Source organism: Anopheles merus, chromosome 3R, assembly GCF_017562075.2.
Source record: "Anopheles merus strain MAF chromosome 3R, AmerM5.1, whole genome shotgun sequence".
NCBI classification, from domain to species: domain Eukaryota; kingdom Metazoa; phylum Arthropoda; class Insecta; order Diptera; family Culicidae; genus Anopheles; species Anopheles merus.
Window position 1 is genome coordinate 38,145,326 of NC_054084.1, and position 19,721 is coordinate 38,165,046.

The following is a 19,721-nucleotide window of genomic DNA, read 5'->3' on the forward strand; positions in this document are numbered from 1 at the left end:
GATGCTATGGGGTATTATTCATAAAAAACAACAAACGAATTAATTTCGTTCGAATACTAATGCCCACAACCACCCTGTGGCTGACCCTGCTTCCAACATATGGTTTTTATTACCCTTTCAAATCCTAACAGACAGCTGGTTTTTTTGAATGAATGTATTGAGCAAAGTGCAGCTCGAATCTGCTCTTTCAGTTCGTTTTCACCCAACACTAAATGCCACTCTTCAGCGAAAGCTTTACTCTAACCAAACAATCCAACACCCCGTAGTGAGTCGAAGTGAGAAAAGTCAGTGCGCATGCAATGCACATATACACACAGCCGCACTGTTTTGATTGCGAAGGGTGAGCATTTCTTCCCCTGTAGGGCAGATATCTGAGATAGAGAGCATTTACCAGCAACTCACCATTTGACAAAAAGAGCAAGAGAGCTACACACGTGAAATAAAATGGGGTGCACCGCTTTCCAGTTATGTTTCACAGGAAGGCGTGGCTATGCTGCTGAAATCTGTTGATCTTTTTGACGCTTCGAGTGCGCTTATCAGTGCTCGATTTTCTCAGTGCGCGTCTGTTGTGGAACCAGGATTGTTGTGGATATTTCGCCCTCTGGCACGCGGACGTAGTTGGTGTTGTGTTTGCTGGTTTCTGATTGAGGAACCACGCGGTAGGGTCGCCTTTAGCGTTGGGTCTGCCACCCATAGGAGGATTCCAGTCGAGGATTAATAACAGAGGATTTAGCTGTGAGCTTGCGAGAGAGGAACTGAGTGAGCTGCTAGGTACAACTCGACGCATAAAGTGGTAGTGGATGCTAAATCGTACGCAATCGTCAACCGCGCTACGAAATCTAACCCGAGAGGACTCGCTGCCTACTATCAGTGTGCGATAAAACGAGAGACAACGTGCTCTCGAATCAGTGGATGAGCGTGGCTGTCGGGAAGAGGATAGAACAACATCAACATTATTACTCATTCCGCAGTGGTCGTTGAATCAGCGGCAATCATTGCTTCTTTGCTGAGCCCACATGGATGAACCATCAAACAGTAGCGAACTGAACTTTGACGAAGACGGCGAGTGTGATACAAAGAATTTGCAGTAAATGCGTTGTGATGGTGATGAGACAACCACGAGCTAGTGACGAATGCTGATCTGGAAACAGATGTCGCGTGTGTGATGTGTGGCGTTGATAAGTGTTGTTAAAGCGCCGATGTTCTTTTTAGCACATTGTGGGAAATATTGGTGTTAACTTGTTAGTGTGCTTTATAGTAGTGCATTTTCTGGAGTGTAATTTATATTCATATAACGTATTTTAGAATAAAGTTGAATAAGAATAAAAGCTGTGCAAATCAAAGTGAATAGTATCTCATGAATGAAATCAAATGTGGATGGTCCTTTAGAGGACTTTCAGTGTGATAAAAGAGTTAGTTTGAGGTGTTTTTGATATTCCATATGATGGAAGTAAGTGGAGTACCCCAAACGCATCACCAAACGGTGTCACTAGTATTGCAACAACCACCGCAATCTCAGCTACCATTGGATTTCAGTGTCACCATGGTGAACATTAAGTTGAACAGTGTTAACGTAAGTCCAAGTGGTGGGAATAATATAAATAATAATGATAGTAGTATTAATAATAATAACACCAACAACAACAACAACAACAACAACAGCAGTATGATGATTGGTAAAGGCGGAAGTATGGGCCAAGCACCAGTGACAGATGAAAACAAAAGTAGTCCATTGAATGGAGTTAGCATTTCGCGGCCAATGAGCCCAAATGTGCTACTAACAGCAAACAGTAGTAATCCATCCGTTAACATGAATGGTAGCAGTAATGGAACATCAATGACAAGTGCTTTTAAGGTAGTGACGCCACGCGGGAAAGCCGACGGTAAGTGTGAAATATGAAATATTACCAGAATGGAAAAGGGAAATAGTGTGGTTTTAATAATTTTAACGTAAAAATCAGCTCATAATGATTTTTGGTGCTCAAAATGTTATATGAGCTTTTCTGATTTGAACTTTCAGTTTACCCATTTTGATGATTAGTCGAACACGGCTTTATCATTGATAATATTGGCATAAAGTGTAAAAATAATTAAAATAGGTAAAGGTAGAATTTGATTGTAACTTGGTTCTTATTAGAATTGAATTTCTTGTTTGATTGCCTATCCTGTTCTGTGATAGTCAAGTAATTATTTAAAATTATTTAAAATCCAGTTTTTGTTTCTGTTTCATAAATGTGTTTTGTAAGCTATACGGCCAACAAGGCCGATCTTGAAAAAAAATATGTTTCTCAAGATTGTTTAAATTATTAATCGATTAATTTTCGGAACTAATTTGATATTTACAATTATAATATGAATGTAACATGTAAAACGAAGTCTAGTTGTATACTAGTCTATTTTTCGCAGACAAAATTGACATTTGATGAACCTAAAACGTTAATAAGCCGCAATTTAGAATTGAGCCGCAATCAAGTGCATTAAAAAGCAATTCATTTTCTTTTCACTCCAATTTTTCTCAATGTGTTCTTAATTTTAAGTTGAAATGGTTTTCAATTTATGGTTCTTGCCATGCTCTTGTACAGGAAAATCGAAATCTTTTTTTTTTTCTAAGTGTCTAAATTATTGCTACCTACCTATACGCATTGTGCAATATATTTATAGTAGACGTCAAGTTACATAAAGGGTTAAAAAAACAACTGGTACCTTCATTCATACGGATTCCGTGCAGTCTGCATTATATCAAGTTTTAGATAAAAAGCATCTATAGACTAAACAAAAACCAGCAACCTATAAAACATGGTGACGCTTCATTAGTCCCGCAGTATTTGCTGATATTAATATTCAAATGCGTTAACATAAATTAACCTTAATTGAAAATGTTTTGCTTCGGCAGCCAAAGTGTAGTTTGTTATTCCATCACTTAGCTCGACAGGCCACCTTTTCGTTTGTGTAACAATTTCGCCTCACTTGTGCGCAACATGTGCTCCCTAATCTCCATAGCATAATCAATCGATGTTTGTCCGACTAAAGACCGTGATCCAAAATATCCAAAACATACCTCAAGGCGTCGTCACGCCTAATGGGAAGCTGCTTCTACACTGCAACGTCTGTGCAAGACGATCGTGTGGCAATTAGACACCGATAAGGGGTGAGCCATTGGTTGACCAAGTGAAAACAGAAGTACCCAGTGAACCATTACTTGGATAGGATAAGATTAGACGACCAGAGCTTTCAACCAGCATACTTCGGTTTCATCCTTGACCAGTGCAAAGTTAAGCATTTGCGGTCGAATGGCAACGAGTACGATTGGGTGCAATGTCCCCATCTGCTAACCTAGCTTGGCAAAGTATAATGGTAGTGTTTGAATACCATTAGATATGCTCCTAATGGTTGATGAAGCAGAGTGTGTCATTTGTCGTTGTCTTGGGAGTTGAGGAATGGCATGCACTGGTCCTTTGGTATTGCTACTAGAGATTCCGTGGTGTGTTGTGAGTGTTCTGTAAGGAAAACGTTTGCCATCCTGAACATCGATTAAGCAACAGATGGTCACTGTCAAACAAGGGTTAATTAAAATTTAAATGGATTCTGATGGATATGTAAACTTTTATCATTATTTATGAACCTGTTGCTCTGAATCTCTGGTTTCCAACCTGTGGTCCGCGGGGCACTTGTGATCCTTGTCGTTTACAGCTGCAAACCTTATGTGGGCCACGGCAAATATATTTACAAAGCTAAGTGGTGTGCTTCTGTTCTAAAAAGATTCACCAGTCTTTTTGTGTTCACACACAATTTTACAAAATGATTACGGATAACAAACGAATTCTTGTTGTAATAAATGCACTTTATTGTAATGCATGATATTGTTGTAATAAATACGCCCTTAGAGCACTCGGGACTAAGAAGCAATCGAAAACTGATGTTTAAACAACATTTATACACGATGTTTCTATCAGCCTGTATAAATTATGCGAGCAAATATTGTTGTTATCTATCCAACGATGAATAGCTTGGATTGCTTGAAAAAAAAAATCACTGAATTTCACTGCTAGACTTCTCCTACTTCCGGGAAAAATGTGTTTGACAGATATGTTCTAGCAGAAATTGTCGCGTTAAAACGCAGCTATTAACACAGCAAACTGATGCGCTCCAGGAGAATACGTAACGAAAACAAATATTCAATATTCCTGGAAGATTGTTGTTTTAAATATAATCATGTTTATATAACTTGTTGACTACCGCCTGAGTTATTTTCTTAATTAAGTACCATATTTATCCAATTCTGCGTAGTTGATACTCAAAATAGAGGTAGGATAAACTATTTATTAAACAAAATGTAGTTAAGACAGACTCAGGCTAACATGACTCAAGCTTCACCATTATCAAGAATTGTCTAAGAAAGAGCTCTAAGCAAACATAGGAGCATGAAAAAACGCTGCTTTAAAAAGATGTTCTACCATATGCTGTAAAGACTAGCCACATGAATGGCATGATTGGAACAGCTTAAACGTGCTTAACTAGTTGTTTGTGAATGACATTAGCATTGTGTCTAAATTTATGAATGGAATATCGCGGAATGAACTTGACATTTCTAGACACCGTGTGTGGATGATTTGTAACGACCAAGCCGAACATTATAGTATAGAAATGTAATAAAAACTCAAAAAGGTTTGCCCTGATGCGTTGTTTCGTTGTTTTTCGTCAACATAATTTGCAGTAGAAGCATACTAAAAAAGAGGAGTCCAAAGAGCTAAACGATCGCAACCATGTGTGATCGTCTTTCGAATAGAAAACTATTTATTTTCTATTCGAGAGAGTTCGAATTCGTCATCCATATACATCAGAAACGTTACACTTGATGCAACAGGCTCTTTGAGATGATATCAAAATGAATAATGAGACCACCATCGTTGGGTTACGTGAGAGTGAGCAATAACCTACCATAAGCTATGTTTGTTTATAAATACTACGTTTTTGTTCTTTTTGCTCATGGTGTTTCAATGCATTTACTTTAGATCACAAACAGAAGACTCAAATGTTATAGAACTATTTGTACTATTAATAAGTTTCAAAGATGTATTGATATTTGATATTTAGCGTCAAATCATTGTTTTTTTTTTTTAATTTTAAAGAGTGTTATTTTATCAATACAATGAAATAACACTTCTTGGTTTATGTTTTATTAGTGTATTTACATTGCATTACACAAAAAATGCTTATTTTGAAGGAAATAGTGGAATAGGGGAAACTAAATGAATAGAATTTATTTAATTGCATGTGATGCATCGATGTGCTCTACAGTTATCACTGCAGCACTGTTAAACGCTAACACAATTATTCCGTGCCTTGATTACTTACGCGATGATCTGTTTCTCTTGTTGCCACACACATGCATCAGTCATAGTATTCTTGCACATGATAGCTGCTAGCGCTGATGCTAACTAAACAATTTAACGCAACTGATTCACAAGGTGCGTTTTTCGCACAGTTTGCTTTCATGTGCTCTTTTCTGTTGGCACTGGACAATTTGTTTCGTCACAACGCGTCTGCATTTCATCGTTGAATTTATTAGAGTCTCTCTAGTGCGTTAATTGTATAAGATTTACCGCCAAGCGGAAACTGTTAATTTATTTTGGAATGAGTGTGCGAAGATGGAAGCGCTTGGCTTGATGGTAGATGAATTTCTTGGAGGTAGATTTTTCAAAGCATTGAAACAGTAAAGATGTAAGTGCAGAAGTCTTTGCTGCTGGCTCGCATAACAGAAAGATGCACAGTGCAAACCCTCTTGAATGTACCTCTTAAACGTAGCTCCTTGGAAATGAAAAAGGGATGCAACGTTGCACTTTTTTTGCCCAGACTCTAAGCATGCGCTTTTGAGGACACTTTGTCGTCTCGCGGCCATGATAGTCTATTTTACTGTAGTGACTGAATTTGCAAGGAAGCGCTAGTTTCAAGTGGTAAATGGATGCGCAGATGCACTCGTACTCTTTGCAATGCCGAAAGACGTCAAAACACTTCTGCTTTAACCATGGGATTAGTTAAGGCCAGCAAGTGATTGGCAGGTTTAACTTTTGGCCTAGTTCGGAATAAACGTAGAAATAGGGTTGTAAAAAAACTAACTTGAAATCGTTTTACACTTTGAAATTATAAGATAGTGTATGAATACCTTTAATTAAATATCGAAATATATATTGTAAACCTGTCGTAGAAAACTAAGAAATATATTAAATGAAAAGCTTTTTCGGCAAATAGTTTAATAAGTTATATTTGTTTAATTCCAGTTCCAGCACAGCCTGCAAATGGATTTTCACCTTTAATTTTCAACAATGACCTGCTGGTAAACCACTATCGACGTTTGCTTCATCCAGTAGCAGCCGCCGTACCGCGCCTTCCGAATGGTGCCAATGGTTATAATGATGTGCCTGACACACAGCTCAAAATGGGTCAAAGAGGTAAAACAAACACAATTATTGAAACAATTATTATAACAAACACAGCTGTATGAAACCTTCACTTTCACAATAAGTTAAAAAGCAAAATAGTAGTAACATAACGATTATGTTTTACAAAATATGTACTAAATAACCCTTGTTGCGAGCGAGATAAATTTAAATAATTGTTTGAGAAACGAATGGTAATGTACCAAGAGCAAGCTTAATGAATGTCACTATCAAATACTTCATACGTCCCCTGGCGAAGCAACAAAATGGGTGGTCTGCCCTCATATAATCTGTTCTCACGGTGTTCGAAACCAGACCGACTGGCCGCACTTGGTGTGTCAGTTAGACATTCAGATATGCCACCCACCGTGGCTAACATCTGTCGTGAGGTGTGAACGCAAAACATATGCTCCAAATGCATTCCGCAGCACAAAACTAGTTTGACTCATTTTTATGAAGCGCTCCTGTACAGTGCAAACCGGTTTAGTTTCACACGCGAAGGATGAGACTATCCTTAAAAAAGACACATTTACGAGAACTTTACGACTTTTTGTAGAAAAACGTAAACGCCTGCGAGCTAGTTCAGGAAGCTACGGATTAGCAAATGCTAGCTTAAGGTTTACGTACAACCGTCAGCAAATACGAAACCAACAACCAACTGATTTGTTGCTTATCATTGCTGCTGCAATCCAGACAACCTAAGTAGCAGAAGTGAAAAACATGCACTTGAAATGTTCGTCAAACAAAAACGGCAGGAGGAAAGGTGTAAAGCGAACTTCAAACCCCGAGTGATGGCTACTGACTGACGACAGGGCAAAAGCACATGCGTTTGATGTCATACTTTTTTCACTTCAATCGAAGTCTTTGTACTTTGATGCCGTGCCCGCGATTGTTTGAACGACTTCTCGATCGCTGGCTAATGAGTTATCGAATTGAGCTATAAAGCAAGCCTTCCAGCCTAAGTCCTGGGACAATAAATCATGGCTTATCAGTATAAGTTGGGAACAGCATGTTTCATTACAACTGCTCACCTTTCCGGCCGTAAGTGCCACTCGTCTCCGCAATCGCAGCGAACACACTATCCGTTAATGTCCGCTGAACCGACGCACAAGGCCTTGGTGACTGCGGTGTGAGAAGTGCTTCTAGAATCTGTTCAACTGACGTGGTTATCGGTTTATCAATATTTAGAGAATTTATTGCACCATTTAATAGCGCGACAACTGCCTATGCAGTGGCCCGATGAGGATGGGAGTAACGTTTTGTGCGGTGTGGTGCTGAATTGCTTTCGATTGGAGTTGGCGTAGAGGTGTTCTCCGATGCTCGGAATTTTATAAGGTTCATACGTGTTTGAACATTAGCATAAGATCAACAATATTGAAGCAATATGTTTGTTGCCTCGGTATGCTGCAATCGTTTCAGATTTTTTTTTATTTCGAGTCACATTTTTACACCTGGTGTGTAAATACAGATACATTTTAAGCCTCTTACAGGATGTAGAAATACAATATTGCCCTTTTTAAAAGGTTTGGTTGAACTAGCATATATATCGAACCGCAAAACGTTCAAACGCTCGCTCTTGGAGCACACACAGGGTAGAAGAACTGAAAATCACAATAATGTTTTCTTACTAAGCCATAAAGCATTTTAATCTCTGATAATGGGAAATCAAAAGCCTATATAGCGCAATAGTAGTAACACACCGTAATCAGCAGTGTTAATATTCGTTCCAACAACGTAATTGAATTTACGTTTCATTTTCTTTCCCACTTAAAAACGATTGTTTGTTTATGTGAACTAACCACAACACAATTTTTTACCATTTTTGATTAATCTGACATTAATAAAATGTGCCCCATGGTAAAACAAAACACAATCAGTGATAATGGAAACTTATTGTGCCACCATGATTGTGGTTGATTACATTCTCAGGAATTACAGCTGACGCCACCTACCACGATCGATGCAAGTTGTGTTTTTTTATCACTTGACATACGGTTTGGAACATGCTGGTCATAAATTAATCACTATGCATTAACGTAAGCCATATTGGATAAATAATAACATCATACCGTACTGAGCTCAACGAGAATAGATCAGATGGAAGTTGACAAGATAGAGTAACTGTTGACAAATGTGTTTGAAACTGATATAAATGAAGTAAAAATTAAACGATTGTGTAAGCAGTCAAGATACACAAAGAATTGAATAGCTCTTTTGTAACAAAATAGGAAGTTGTGGAAAACTGATTTGTCACCTTACGTTGAACGTGACTCTCAGCTGAACGGGTTTAATTAAATTCCATTCGACACTGCTTTCCTCCCAGCACTGCCCAGGCTAAACTCCCATTGTTTCGTTGGAACGTAGTCGAAAGATAATTGAATGTGAATCCTTTTCCTCCTTCGGTTGGAATGTTAGCCCTAACCCACTCTACCATAATAAAGGGGAAGAAAGCGACGACGATCACATTGAAAATCAGACAACATACGCCACACGCAATCGTTCGCTGATTCCCTTCCGCGAAAAGGGTTATTGGACTGCGTGATGAGGCCAGATGAGCTGGAGTATCCAGAGTATCCAGGCTTTTCATGCCTAGTTTGTCACGAATCTAAACGACCCTGGAGAATTTAACATAGGAAGCGAGTTCCCGGTGCGAGGTAACATTTACTTATGCAAGTTTACTGTTGCATGGTTCCAACCAATATTTAGTAAAATCACTTACTAGATTCGTGTATGCGTACAATAGATCACGATAAGAACATAAGTATATTTAGTCCTAGTGTTGTGTAGTGCACTAAAAAAGGGTTGAACTAACCCCATGTAATTTAACCTAATGAGGGGTTAAGAGGTGTGCCAATGACACGATATTATCATGTGTAACATACGACTGTTAGTAAACGAGAGTGCATCGTTATGTTGAATGATGAATGTTTTGAAAATGTATGCTGTCAATAATTTACAGACATGACCCCAAGAAAGCCAGCGTACCAGGTTGAGGACATGAAATATCATACTGTATAAAATTGATATAATCATCAGATAAATAACATTATGAACAAGACATTTTGACCTGTTATTGTGAAATGAACTTTTCTAGCTTAATTCCACAGCAAGCATCAAATTGAGCGATTTCAAATAATGTTGTGTATTTTCGCTATTACCACTGATGTCTTTACGGCTAAGCAACTCAGCAACGGTTGGGGGTTTGATTGTAGACAGTGGCAAATCTATGCTAATTGAGCTTAATTTGATGTCATTTGAATTCATCAATATTGGAAATTGAATTGATTTGTATCCGGTCGGGTCTTCTTGGAGGGTCTGCCGTGCCTTTGGTTGGACAGGCCTGTGTCTGACAATCGCAAAGAGTTCGTTGACTGTTATGGTTCTTGCAATAACAGTAGAAATTGATTGTATTTTGCAAATGATGGACAAAACCATTTGCGATAGTTTAAATTTGGAATTCGAAGCTGATTTGATTTATTTTTCGTTCAAAAATAATTCTAAAGAGTATTTTTCTTTTGCAACAAGCAAAAGACAATACACAAGTTCATACTTTCTACACATACTTCATTTGTTATCATTTGTATCTTGTTGTCATTGTATTTTATTAAATCTGTTGAAACATTGCAATGCCATGGCCTGGTTGTTTACGTTCAGTGTATTGTTCTCTGAAATCTCATTTCACTTCTGGCCACGATAATGTACAATCGATCATAACCGATATAAAGGGGTTTATGAAAATCCCTGTGTAAAGCAACGGCCACCGAGGCAAACGATGAACAATGTGATACCCGGATTTGAAGTTTTACGGCCACAACCCAATCGGCGGGAATGCCAGCTGCTATCGGGCCGTAGTAGTGAGTGCCATAAACTCAAGAAATACTTCAACCGCTTGGGGCTTACGGATCGCTGCCGCTGTAAATCATGCTCGTCATGATATTGACTAGCTTCGATATGAGCCTCATATCAGCAACAACCGGCAATCGAAGTGCTTAGTATGAAATTGATAGTAGAACTAAGAAAGTGCGAGACTTACATAACGCTGTCTCTGACCATTTTTTGTAAATTGTTGTTTATGGCTAGAGGTGCGCAATCGTCGTTGAAATATACCACATGCAGATTTTCAGCACTGAGTTAGTTTTGTTCAACATGATGATCTCTACGTGAATCAGTTAATGCATACTTCTTCTTCTTCTTTGGCTCAACAACCGATGCCGGTCAAGGCCTGCCAACCCACTTGTGGGGTTGGCTTTCAGTGACTTATTGATTTCCCCCCATAGCAGGATAGTCAGTCCTACGTATGGCGGCACGGTCTATTTGGGGCTTGAACCCATGACGGGCATGTTATTAAGTCGTACGAGTTGACGACTGTACCATGAGACCGGCTAATGCATACTACTATACCTTAAAGCCCCCGTTTGGTTTATTTTGTACTCATGTAAATCATTATGATTATTCTGCTGCTAGAATTGATTTATTTTGTTTTATTGTTCCAGACGAAATCAAATTCGGCGTTAGCCGGCTAGTTAAGAACGAGTCTGAAGACGAAGATAACAACAATGTGTATCATCACAGTGCGCCTCACACCCAACCGCTTCTACCGCCACATGTAGCCCACCTGCAACATCATGCCGCGAATGGTCCGAAATTGTCCACCCTTTCGAGTGGCTATGATTCGAGTGCTCTTAGCAGCAGATCACGATCGAGGAGCAGATCGCGTTCACGCGACCGTTCAACTCGTTCGCGGTCATCCTCTATCGAGCTGGAAGTTGACTCTCCTCCTCCACCACGGATTAATCCATCGCCAAGCACAGAAGTTCCACATGTTCCTAAAAACTCAGAAGCCTTTTCGGTGTCAGCATTGCTAAAGCGCGAAGTTGAGCCCAAATCAAAGTCTCCATTATCGAATGGATCGTTCGATGCTGTTAGGTAACATAATTAAGAAGAGACATTTGTAGCAAGTAATAATATTCATACGTTCTTTTGTTAGGCCAAATTACACACAATTTTACGAGCAGAGCATCCTGAACCGGCCGCTTTTTCATCCGTTTCCGTTTTTTGCGATGCTCCAACAGCAAGGACATCAACTAAATCCTGCATTAGCAAAGTATGACTGTTGTATCTTTCTTGAAGAAAAGATTCAGTATTTAACAACGATCCATTTGTATTTAAAGCTATCACCCTTCGACGCCAGAGGATATATTGCGACTACGCCATTTCATGACCCAGAACGCGGCAGCTGCTTCAGCTGGTGCTACTGGGACTCATTTAGATTTTAGCCATCCTCACCACCCTCATCATTTGCTAATGCGTACAGGTAAATAACTATTGCAAAGGTGCGCCGAAGAGTTTCTGACACTTTCTATTGTGCTTTATTTTTATGTATCCACGCAAACCATAGATGTGCATCCACGAAGAACACACAATGGTAAACGCCCCTACGCCTGCGAATTATGCAACAAATCGTTCGGACATGAGATCAGCTTGAATCAGCACAGGTGAGGCATTTGAAAAAAGTGCCTTTAATTACATTTGTGTAAACGGATTTGAATATTTTCTTCCAATGATAGAGCTGTGCACAATGTGGAGAAAGTGTTTGAATGCAAGCAGTGTGGAAAAGCCTTCAAGCGTTCGAGTACGTTATCGACACACCTACTAATACACAGCGACACACGGCCATATCCTTGCGGTTTCTGTGGGAAGCGGTTCCACCAAAAGAGTGACATGAAGAAGCACACGTACATCCACACAGGTAAGTTAAACATTGTAATCTATTTATCATTAAATATACTTAAGTACAAACACAAATTATATCATTGAACGTTATTTGAGTATAAGAATCTCGAATTAAAGGACAGAAATATCGTTAGGATTGTTTTAGAGATAAAACCGTTTAATGGTTTTAAATTCAACAAAGCTGAACTGAGATACATTGAAATGTAGAAATATTCGTTTCATTTTCCATCTGTATGTATGTCTTCATACGTCAGCGGTAAATCATGCCAGTCATCTTCTCAGCGCCTGTGCCCAAGCGAAATCCAATTCGGCCTTATTCGTTTAAGACACCATCTTATTACGTTCGAAGACAGACGCTCATCAGTTATTCAGATGGGTTGTCTTCAACATTCTTCTTGTCTAACTGTTGCGGTTTACCAATCTACCGAAAGGAGTTCTTCTGTTTGTAACGATAAGAATAGTAGAGGAAAAGAGATCTCACTTCTTTTTAATACTTCCAAAGCTAAGCATTCTTTCACCTTTCTCTGTCATTTGAAAGGGGTTGTGCGCAGAATGTTGGGATTAAAATCTGTAACGTGAAGGTTGGGTTTGATACAAAACTTTGACAATTAAAACAGAAACCGTGCCACTTTCACCATCACAGCCGGCGCTTGATTTATCGTTATTAATTGAAGCGACTTTTCTTCGTAAGATTTTCCCACAAGATGAAAAGCAAGAACAAATTACGTGTAGGTTTTAAGATGAACGTGATAAATCCTCAATATTTCGGCTTGTGGAAAACGGTAGTGTCCGATGGGGCTGCGATGTAGGGTTACAACTGTTCAATAAGAGGTGGAATGTATGTTGAAATTTCATTCATTACACAGAGAAAACTATTCTCATTAATAAATAGGAAATCTGTTTATTTGAGGGGATCGTACTATCATATTCTCCAGGCTTACAAATGTAAGAGTCTTGTAAAATTTTAGAGAAAATTCATGTCTGTTGTCATGAACTTTCGATATGTATGAGTTTGAGTTGTACACTGAACATATTTGTGATTAGTTTTGTACAAAAATCAGATGATTTATGATCCAAATGAATATGATTTAATCATTTCACCATTGACAATTGAGCAATCATACCACATGGCATTGCTCTTTTATCCAACAAGCAGCCACTTGACACCTTCAGCCTCTATGGAGATACAAATGCTTCCTAAAAACAGCTAAGCCCTACCGCAACGAAGTCTAATTGATATCATGCTGGGCAACTGTACCCGCCAAATGTCAATAATTATTTCGCACTACCTTTTCCGGGTGCTCAAGTACAGCTTGAATCGAATCATTGGCCTACTCGGGAGGTCGAGCTGTGCAACTAGCAGCCACACCCCAACGTCCTGTGATAGCCCTCGAAAGATATTGTGAAACAGAACTATTGGTTGACTGCACCGTGGAGCGTGGGTTTGCGCTTGAGAATAAATGGCTCTACTCCAGGCAACCCTCATTGTGACGATATACAGTGCGAGCCCCTTTTCAATTAGAAAGTCTTACCCTTGGCTAGAATATAGCGCACCCTTCTTTATTCTTCACAAAATCTCCCATCTCCCACCCCAATTCAAATGCTGGCAGGAAAAACAGTGTCTTTGTAAACAAATAAAAATATTTTTATAGCACATACGGACACATCGATATAAAAGTGTTCAACGTACCGGCTGGTTGTTATAACAATAATTGAATGAAGTACCATCGTGGTTGAAAGTTTTGGAAGACAAAAGTACCACAATTTCAAGGAAAAGCCGTTTCCGTCTCAATAGGAACTCATCGTTTTTTACGATGGCAATCAATTGTACCAAATTCCATGGATTTTTTTCAGTTATCACTTTGGATTGCTGCACTTTTACTTACTGATTCGGATAATATTTTTGACAAATATTTCAAAAATGAATTCTTCAAGAAAAAACCTAATATATGCAATATTCAATATCACTTTTAATCGAAACGCAATCTCTGATAAGTGAAGAAAGTAGTCGCCTAAAAAAGTCTTCCTCATAATGCTTAGTACCCTTGAGTAAGTTTCTGTTACTGAAGTGAAATTACTGATAAATGTAAAATCCGTTTTTTTATTATCTAATTTTATATGAGGTGGCCTTCCATTTTTTGAAAATTGATTAAGAATGGCAAATAAGCAATACGGCCTTTTTGGACCGTTACTCCTGAATAAAAAAAAAAGAAAGAATGGGAAATACGAATTGTTTCCATTGTCAAGAAAGACAACTTTCCTTAACTCACTAAGGTTTAAGGTGAAGTTGAGTACACAAACGGAGATAAGTAAACGATTTTAAATTTGATTTTTTATTTCACTTGGATCAGCTCATTTAGGACTTAAATCAAGACTAATAAAAGAACGCTTCAAGTCATTTCTTATCATAAGGTTTTATTAGCGATCTCTTTTTCGCAAACTGAGAAGAAATTCTAAAAATACGCTTGGCTATTCACTTTCTAAAACGACATGACATTGTGCAACATTTGATGAAATTTCTGTGATTGGATAAATGAAAAACATATTTTTGCGCGTGTGCAGTAACCAATAATGAATTTATCAGAGTTGTTATAGTCTTCTTCTTCTTTAGCACAACAACCACTGTCGGTCAAGGCCTGCCTGTATCTACTGGTGAAGTGAGCTTGGGCTTTCAGTGGCTTATTGTTCCCATAGCAGGATAGTCAGTCCTACGTATTGGGTCCATTTGGTGACACGGTCGATTTGAGTTGGTGGTAGAGGGGGGTAGGGGGTTCGAAAATATTCAATGTTTGCGTTACGTAATTGATGGATGACGCCTAAACTGATTTCAACTACATTCCAGGTCAACAAAATTGTGCAATTGACTATAAATTGTTTTGATATAAATTGTTTTAGTAAGCGTGCTGAATTTGTGAATTTAGCAATGAATTCAACCATATAAAAATAATTCCTTGTTTCTACCCTATTAAAAAGTAATTTATGCAGATCAAAAAGGGCCACGTATAATAATGTTCAATTCGGCACATGCAATAGAAAGAAAATAACACTACTTTATTTTAAACATATTTGCTTTGATCCATGCTTGCTTAACAGAAACAGCAGTAAAGTATCGTCGAAAATCGAAACCATAGTACATACAATCTCTTATGAAGAGATTCACCCCGGCAACCGCAATATCCTACCGAGACACAAAACAGACCTTGATAACGAACTAAACAGAGATGAAAAATTCCAACCGTACCGTTTTTTCAGATAGGGTTCCATATTGATGATTACTTTATCAGTGTGTTTGTGGTAATAATCATCGCAAGGGATGACGATGATTCAGGCGATGACAATAGGGAACGTTTTCAAACGCACACACACACTGATATAACTTTATATACCTTTGCTTTTCCATGTGGTGATGTTATCATCATCATCGTCATCATCCACGATATCCTTGGCTGAGAATCTGGGCAGAGTTGTGCTCGCTTTGTCGATATGTTTGCATCCCGTTCGTCCTTTCTCGCTTCAGCACAGCCCAACGCGTACACAGGCACACGTGTTCGGATGTGCGCATAAAATGTGCTCTGATTCTCGACCGAGAGTTCAGCTTCGGGTTCAGCTTTGGTACGCCATTTGTGACGCGATTTTCGCCCCCCTTTTTCCACCAATTGTCAACGTACTGTCCCGTTCATTCCAACTCGAACGAGGCGTGCGCGTTTGTGCGGGAGGAGCTTCAACGACGCAATCCCAGGATACTTCACGGCGACTGGTTTGGATCAGATTGCTGCCATTAAAGTGCTTTGGGACCAAGTTGGACTTATAGGTGATGATGGTCTCGTTGTTCTTTTGTGTTTTTAGTTATCATTTTCTTCAGAGTTTTCGCATCATCCCGTACGTATGTAAGGAACTAAGGAAATTTTAATCATAGTCTTACAAATACTATTTAAAAACTTAGCTAAAGACACTAAAATTTAAAAATAAGGTAGTAAAATAACAGCAGCAAACAAAACCATTTTCATCATTTCTTATATCCTGCTCCGAATCATAATCATTAAAAGCAATCATGAAATAGAGAATAAACATCGTGATTGCAGCATACGAAAATGATGATAATGATTAACATTCTGGCTAAAAATACTTGAATTGAGTTAAGCTCTTCCCGTTTTCATCCATTCTACTTCTGTACGATTCTCTTTTCTCACTGTGAGGCAAAGAGTAAAGATTGAGCTTTTAAGGATAAGCGGAGTCTCGTGTATCCGCTCGCCGTGATCAGTAAAACAGTGTGAGTGTGTAGGTACGATAAAATATACAGAGGTTTTGTTACTGATTTTATATTTATAGCCAAACGTGCAGCTTTTACGAGGTTTTTCTCTGGCATTGCCAGAGATAACGATCTGGGCTTGATTTATACATTTGGGCGCAAGTAACCTGTATCTAAGGATATCATGTTTAGGATATGGGTGAAGTTTCGGGCATCATTTGTATCGTTTATCTCATTTATCTTGATTTTTTTGCTTGTGTTTTGGAGTTTTGTGTGTATGAGCACTACCCCGTCGATCTCCTTTTGAAGCGCTTGTTGTAATATATCATGTCATTGGTTAAAGATTTTTCCTATAACTTAGTGCGCTTATGTACCAACATATTTCCACGAGCAGACAAATCGAATGAAACAAACCTTTGGCTCCGGAGATCCAGTCCAGTCCCTTCAACGTACTGGTGCTTTGTGTCGTTATGTTTTCTCTCACATAGCCGGGTGGATCAAGGAGCTTGAGCTTGATGGAAAAATCGATAAACCCATTCGCACCATCTTACACACACACAAATGTGCAAAAGGAACACGTCAGCGAAATTATCCGCTAGAGAGAGTTTGCGGAGGACGAGTTTGTGTTGGGCCGATGGTACTAAAACGTGAGACAAAATCTGGTCCATTTTACCGGGCACAATCACAGGGCACATCAGACTCACCGGGCTCTGATTTAGGTCGTCTCAGATGATTTCTGATGAAAATGGATTTCGAAGGAGGATCGTGCGTTTCTGGTTACGTAGCGAGGATAGCTGTGATGTTTGCGGAGGACGTATGTTTTATGACCTTTCGCAAATCCCGACACCAAATTAAGGTGCCGACCGTTCGTTCTTATCACATGTGAGTGTTACGTTGGATTGATTAGGTGTGTTTTTCTTCCAGATCGATATTTGACAAGGGATCGAAAAGATTGATAATGGATTTATTGAATGTTATAGATTAGAAGTTTTCATTAAAAAAATCTTTTGTTGGTACATCTTTTAAATTAAAAAAAAATAGTATTTATTGCAGTTTGCTCAGATATTTACGTCTTAAAGAGACTGAAATACGTTTGCTTGTTTCATGAATAATTTTAATTTTGCTTTAGAGATGAATATTTTACTCCTACCGTAAACATTCCTGCATCCAAAATCTTAACTGCTGTTACATTTTTACGAACATCATAAAATTTCATAACCTTTTTTTATATGTATCAACAGCGGAATTTCGAACACTTTGTCATTTTCTTTCTGGAATCTTTGCTACGATGGATAATGAACATAAAAATTATCGTTTGTCCAATAAAACCGTGAATAACAATGCTCTAAAATGAGTGATCGACAAAATGATAGGAAAATTAAAGATTGTATTCACAATATTTCAAAAACATGTACTAAACTACTAAATGAATGTTCAATTATTATTGTTATGTACACAAAACAACCAATTGTTTGCCATTTGAACCTTTGCAATATTTCTTTACATCGAACACCTTGTTTTATCTGTTCTTTTCAGGAGAAAAGCCGCACAAATGTCAAGTTTGTGGAAAAGCCTTTAGCCAGAGCTCGAACCTGATTACGCACTCACGCAAACACACTGGCTACAAACCATTCCAGTGTGAGCTGTGTCATAAAGCATTCCAACGCAAGGTGGACCTACGTCGACACAAGGAGACACAGCACACAGAGATCCGAACTTTGGTCAACTAACCCAAGGCTCGTCCGGAGTTCACTATGACAGCGATCTCCTCGAACTGTTCAACCATAGACTGTCTGAGAGGGCCGGAAGATGGTCATAGCATTGCGATGCTACCCGTGGCAGGTGATTCTTCCGTTGATAGACCTTCGGCGTCATTGTCTCCAGAATCGGATGCTTCCCCAAAGCCCGTAACAGGAGACGTTGGAGAGTTCATTGTGATTGACTGATCTGAACGTGGCACCGGCAATGGAATTACCTGCATTGAGCTTGTAAAAAGTGTAAATCTGTAACATGCGATACGAAAAAACAGTGTACAATTTTAACTTTAGTGCAAAGATGTAACTAAGCTTTGTAACGAATGTTTCATTTGCGATAAGTCACATTTCTCGTAAACAGTTCCTTTCATCAGTAGTCGTTACATAACGTATAGCGCAAAGTGTTAAGGCAAGAACCATTCTTTCTTGCAATTGAAAACCTTGGTGTCCAAACATTCTGTTTCTAGCGTAAGAGTATAGATAGGAACTAATTGTGGAGCGCAGTAGACGCACAACGAAGGAAAACCAAATTAACATTAAGTAGACATATTTTTTTTCGGTGATCGGTGATAAATCTTCTTGGTGTACAGTTTCGATGTCATTTATGTGCTGATAGAAAAATAACAACACTTTTTTGTAATATTCAATGTTTTCACTGTTGAACACAAAGACTAGAACAAATTGCGCAATTTTGAGTGCGTGTTTTAAAGATCTGAAAAATCATGTGTCCCCTTTAAAAAGGGCGGTCGATAACGGTAGGTGTAAACAAATGAGAATCGTTTAGATTGCGTTTAAAGTGAAACATTGTGTCGTGTTGTAATGTAAATTGTTGTAAATCAATTTCAGTTTATGTTTTGGAAATGGATGACGTAGCTCATAAATGTAAATAAATAAGTGGCATAAAACACATCTCAAAACACAAACATTCACGCAGTAACTCAACAATAAACATCAATGTGCAATTTTCATATACTTTATTCGTGCAAATATTTGTCCTGGTTTACCTAGCTGACTAGGATGGGAAAATAATCATCCGAAATTTACTGCGTGTGGTAGGTATTTCAGTCAGATCACTTCGCTTTTGTTCACAATTCTTAATGATCAACTAAACGATAATGCTTTTCGTGATGTTCCGATAATTATGAAGTATGAATATGTTTTATTTTTTAGCGTTTTATTTTTATTGCTAATTTATAATATTTTAAACAGCTCTACATACACTGATCTTGCGTGATTATTCTGTTTTATGTTTTCTCTTTTAGGACTTGTTTAAGTCATAAATACAAAATCGGTGTGATGGTGTATCCATATTATACAGGTTTCTATGAACTCTCAATTCTATTCCATTTATATTTATTTATTCAGTAATATATTTCTAAGCAACACGGCCAAAGCCGTTCTTTCTGAATATAAATAAATATATTTAATGGTAAAGTAAATGAACTTACGTTACACACATACGCTTATATACGTTTATTTCAAGCTTATATAAATATAAAATATAAAATCAGAATTCTTCTATATTCAACCAGATCTACAAAGAGATAA

The 19,721-nt window shown here is 38.3% G+C and overlaps 1 protein-coding gene across 1 annotated transcript; it reads left to right on the forward strand.

The window, feature by feature from the left end:
• The first annotated feature begins 569 nt into the window (after positions 1 to 569).
• Positions 570 to 19,118, forward strand: LOC121597367 (putative uncharacterized protein DDB_G0288537). Its single transcript, XM_041923080.1, has 8 exons — positions 570 to 1,883; positions 6,279 to 6,449; positions 10,931 to 11,363; positions 11,425 to 11,541; positions 11,609 to 11,751; positions 11,836 to 11,932; positions 12,005 to 12,186; positions 17,956 to 19,118. Exons 1-8 carry the CDS (start codon positions 1,442 to 1,444, stop codon positions 18,147 to 18,149), a joined length of 1,779 nt encoding a protein of 592 aa, XP_041779014.1. The 5' UTR covers positions 570 to 1,441; the 3' UTR covers positions 18,150 to 19,118.
• The last annotated feature ends 603 nt before the right edge of the window (positions 19,119 to 19,721 follow it).

Coding starts and splice junctions, on each gene's coding strand:
- LOC121597367 (XM_041923080.1), top strand. CDS start 1,442: ATGATGGAAGTAAGTGGAGTACCCCAAACGCATCACCAAACGGTGTCA. Junction 11,752..11,835: donor TCATTTGCTAATGCGTACAG/GTAAATAACTAT, acceptor CGCAAACCATAG/ATGTGCATCCACGAAGAACA. Junction 12,187..17,955: donor GCACACGTACATCCACACAG/GTAAGTTAAACA, acceptor TGTTCTTTTCAG/GAGAAAAGCCGCACAAATGT.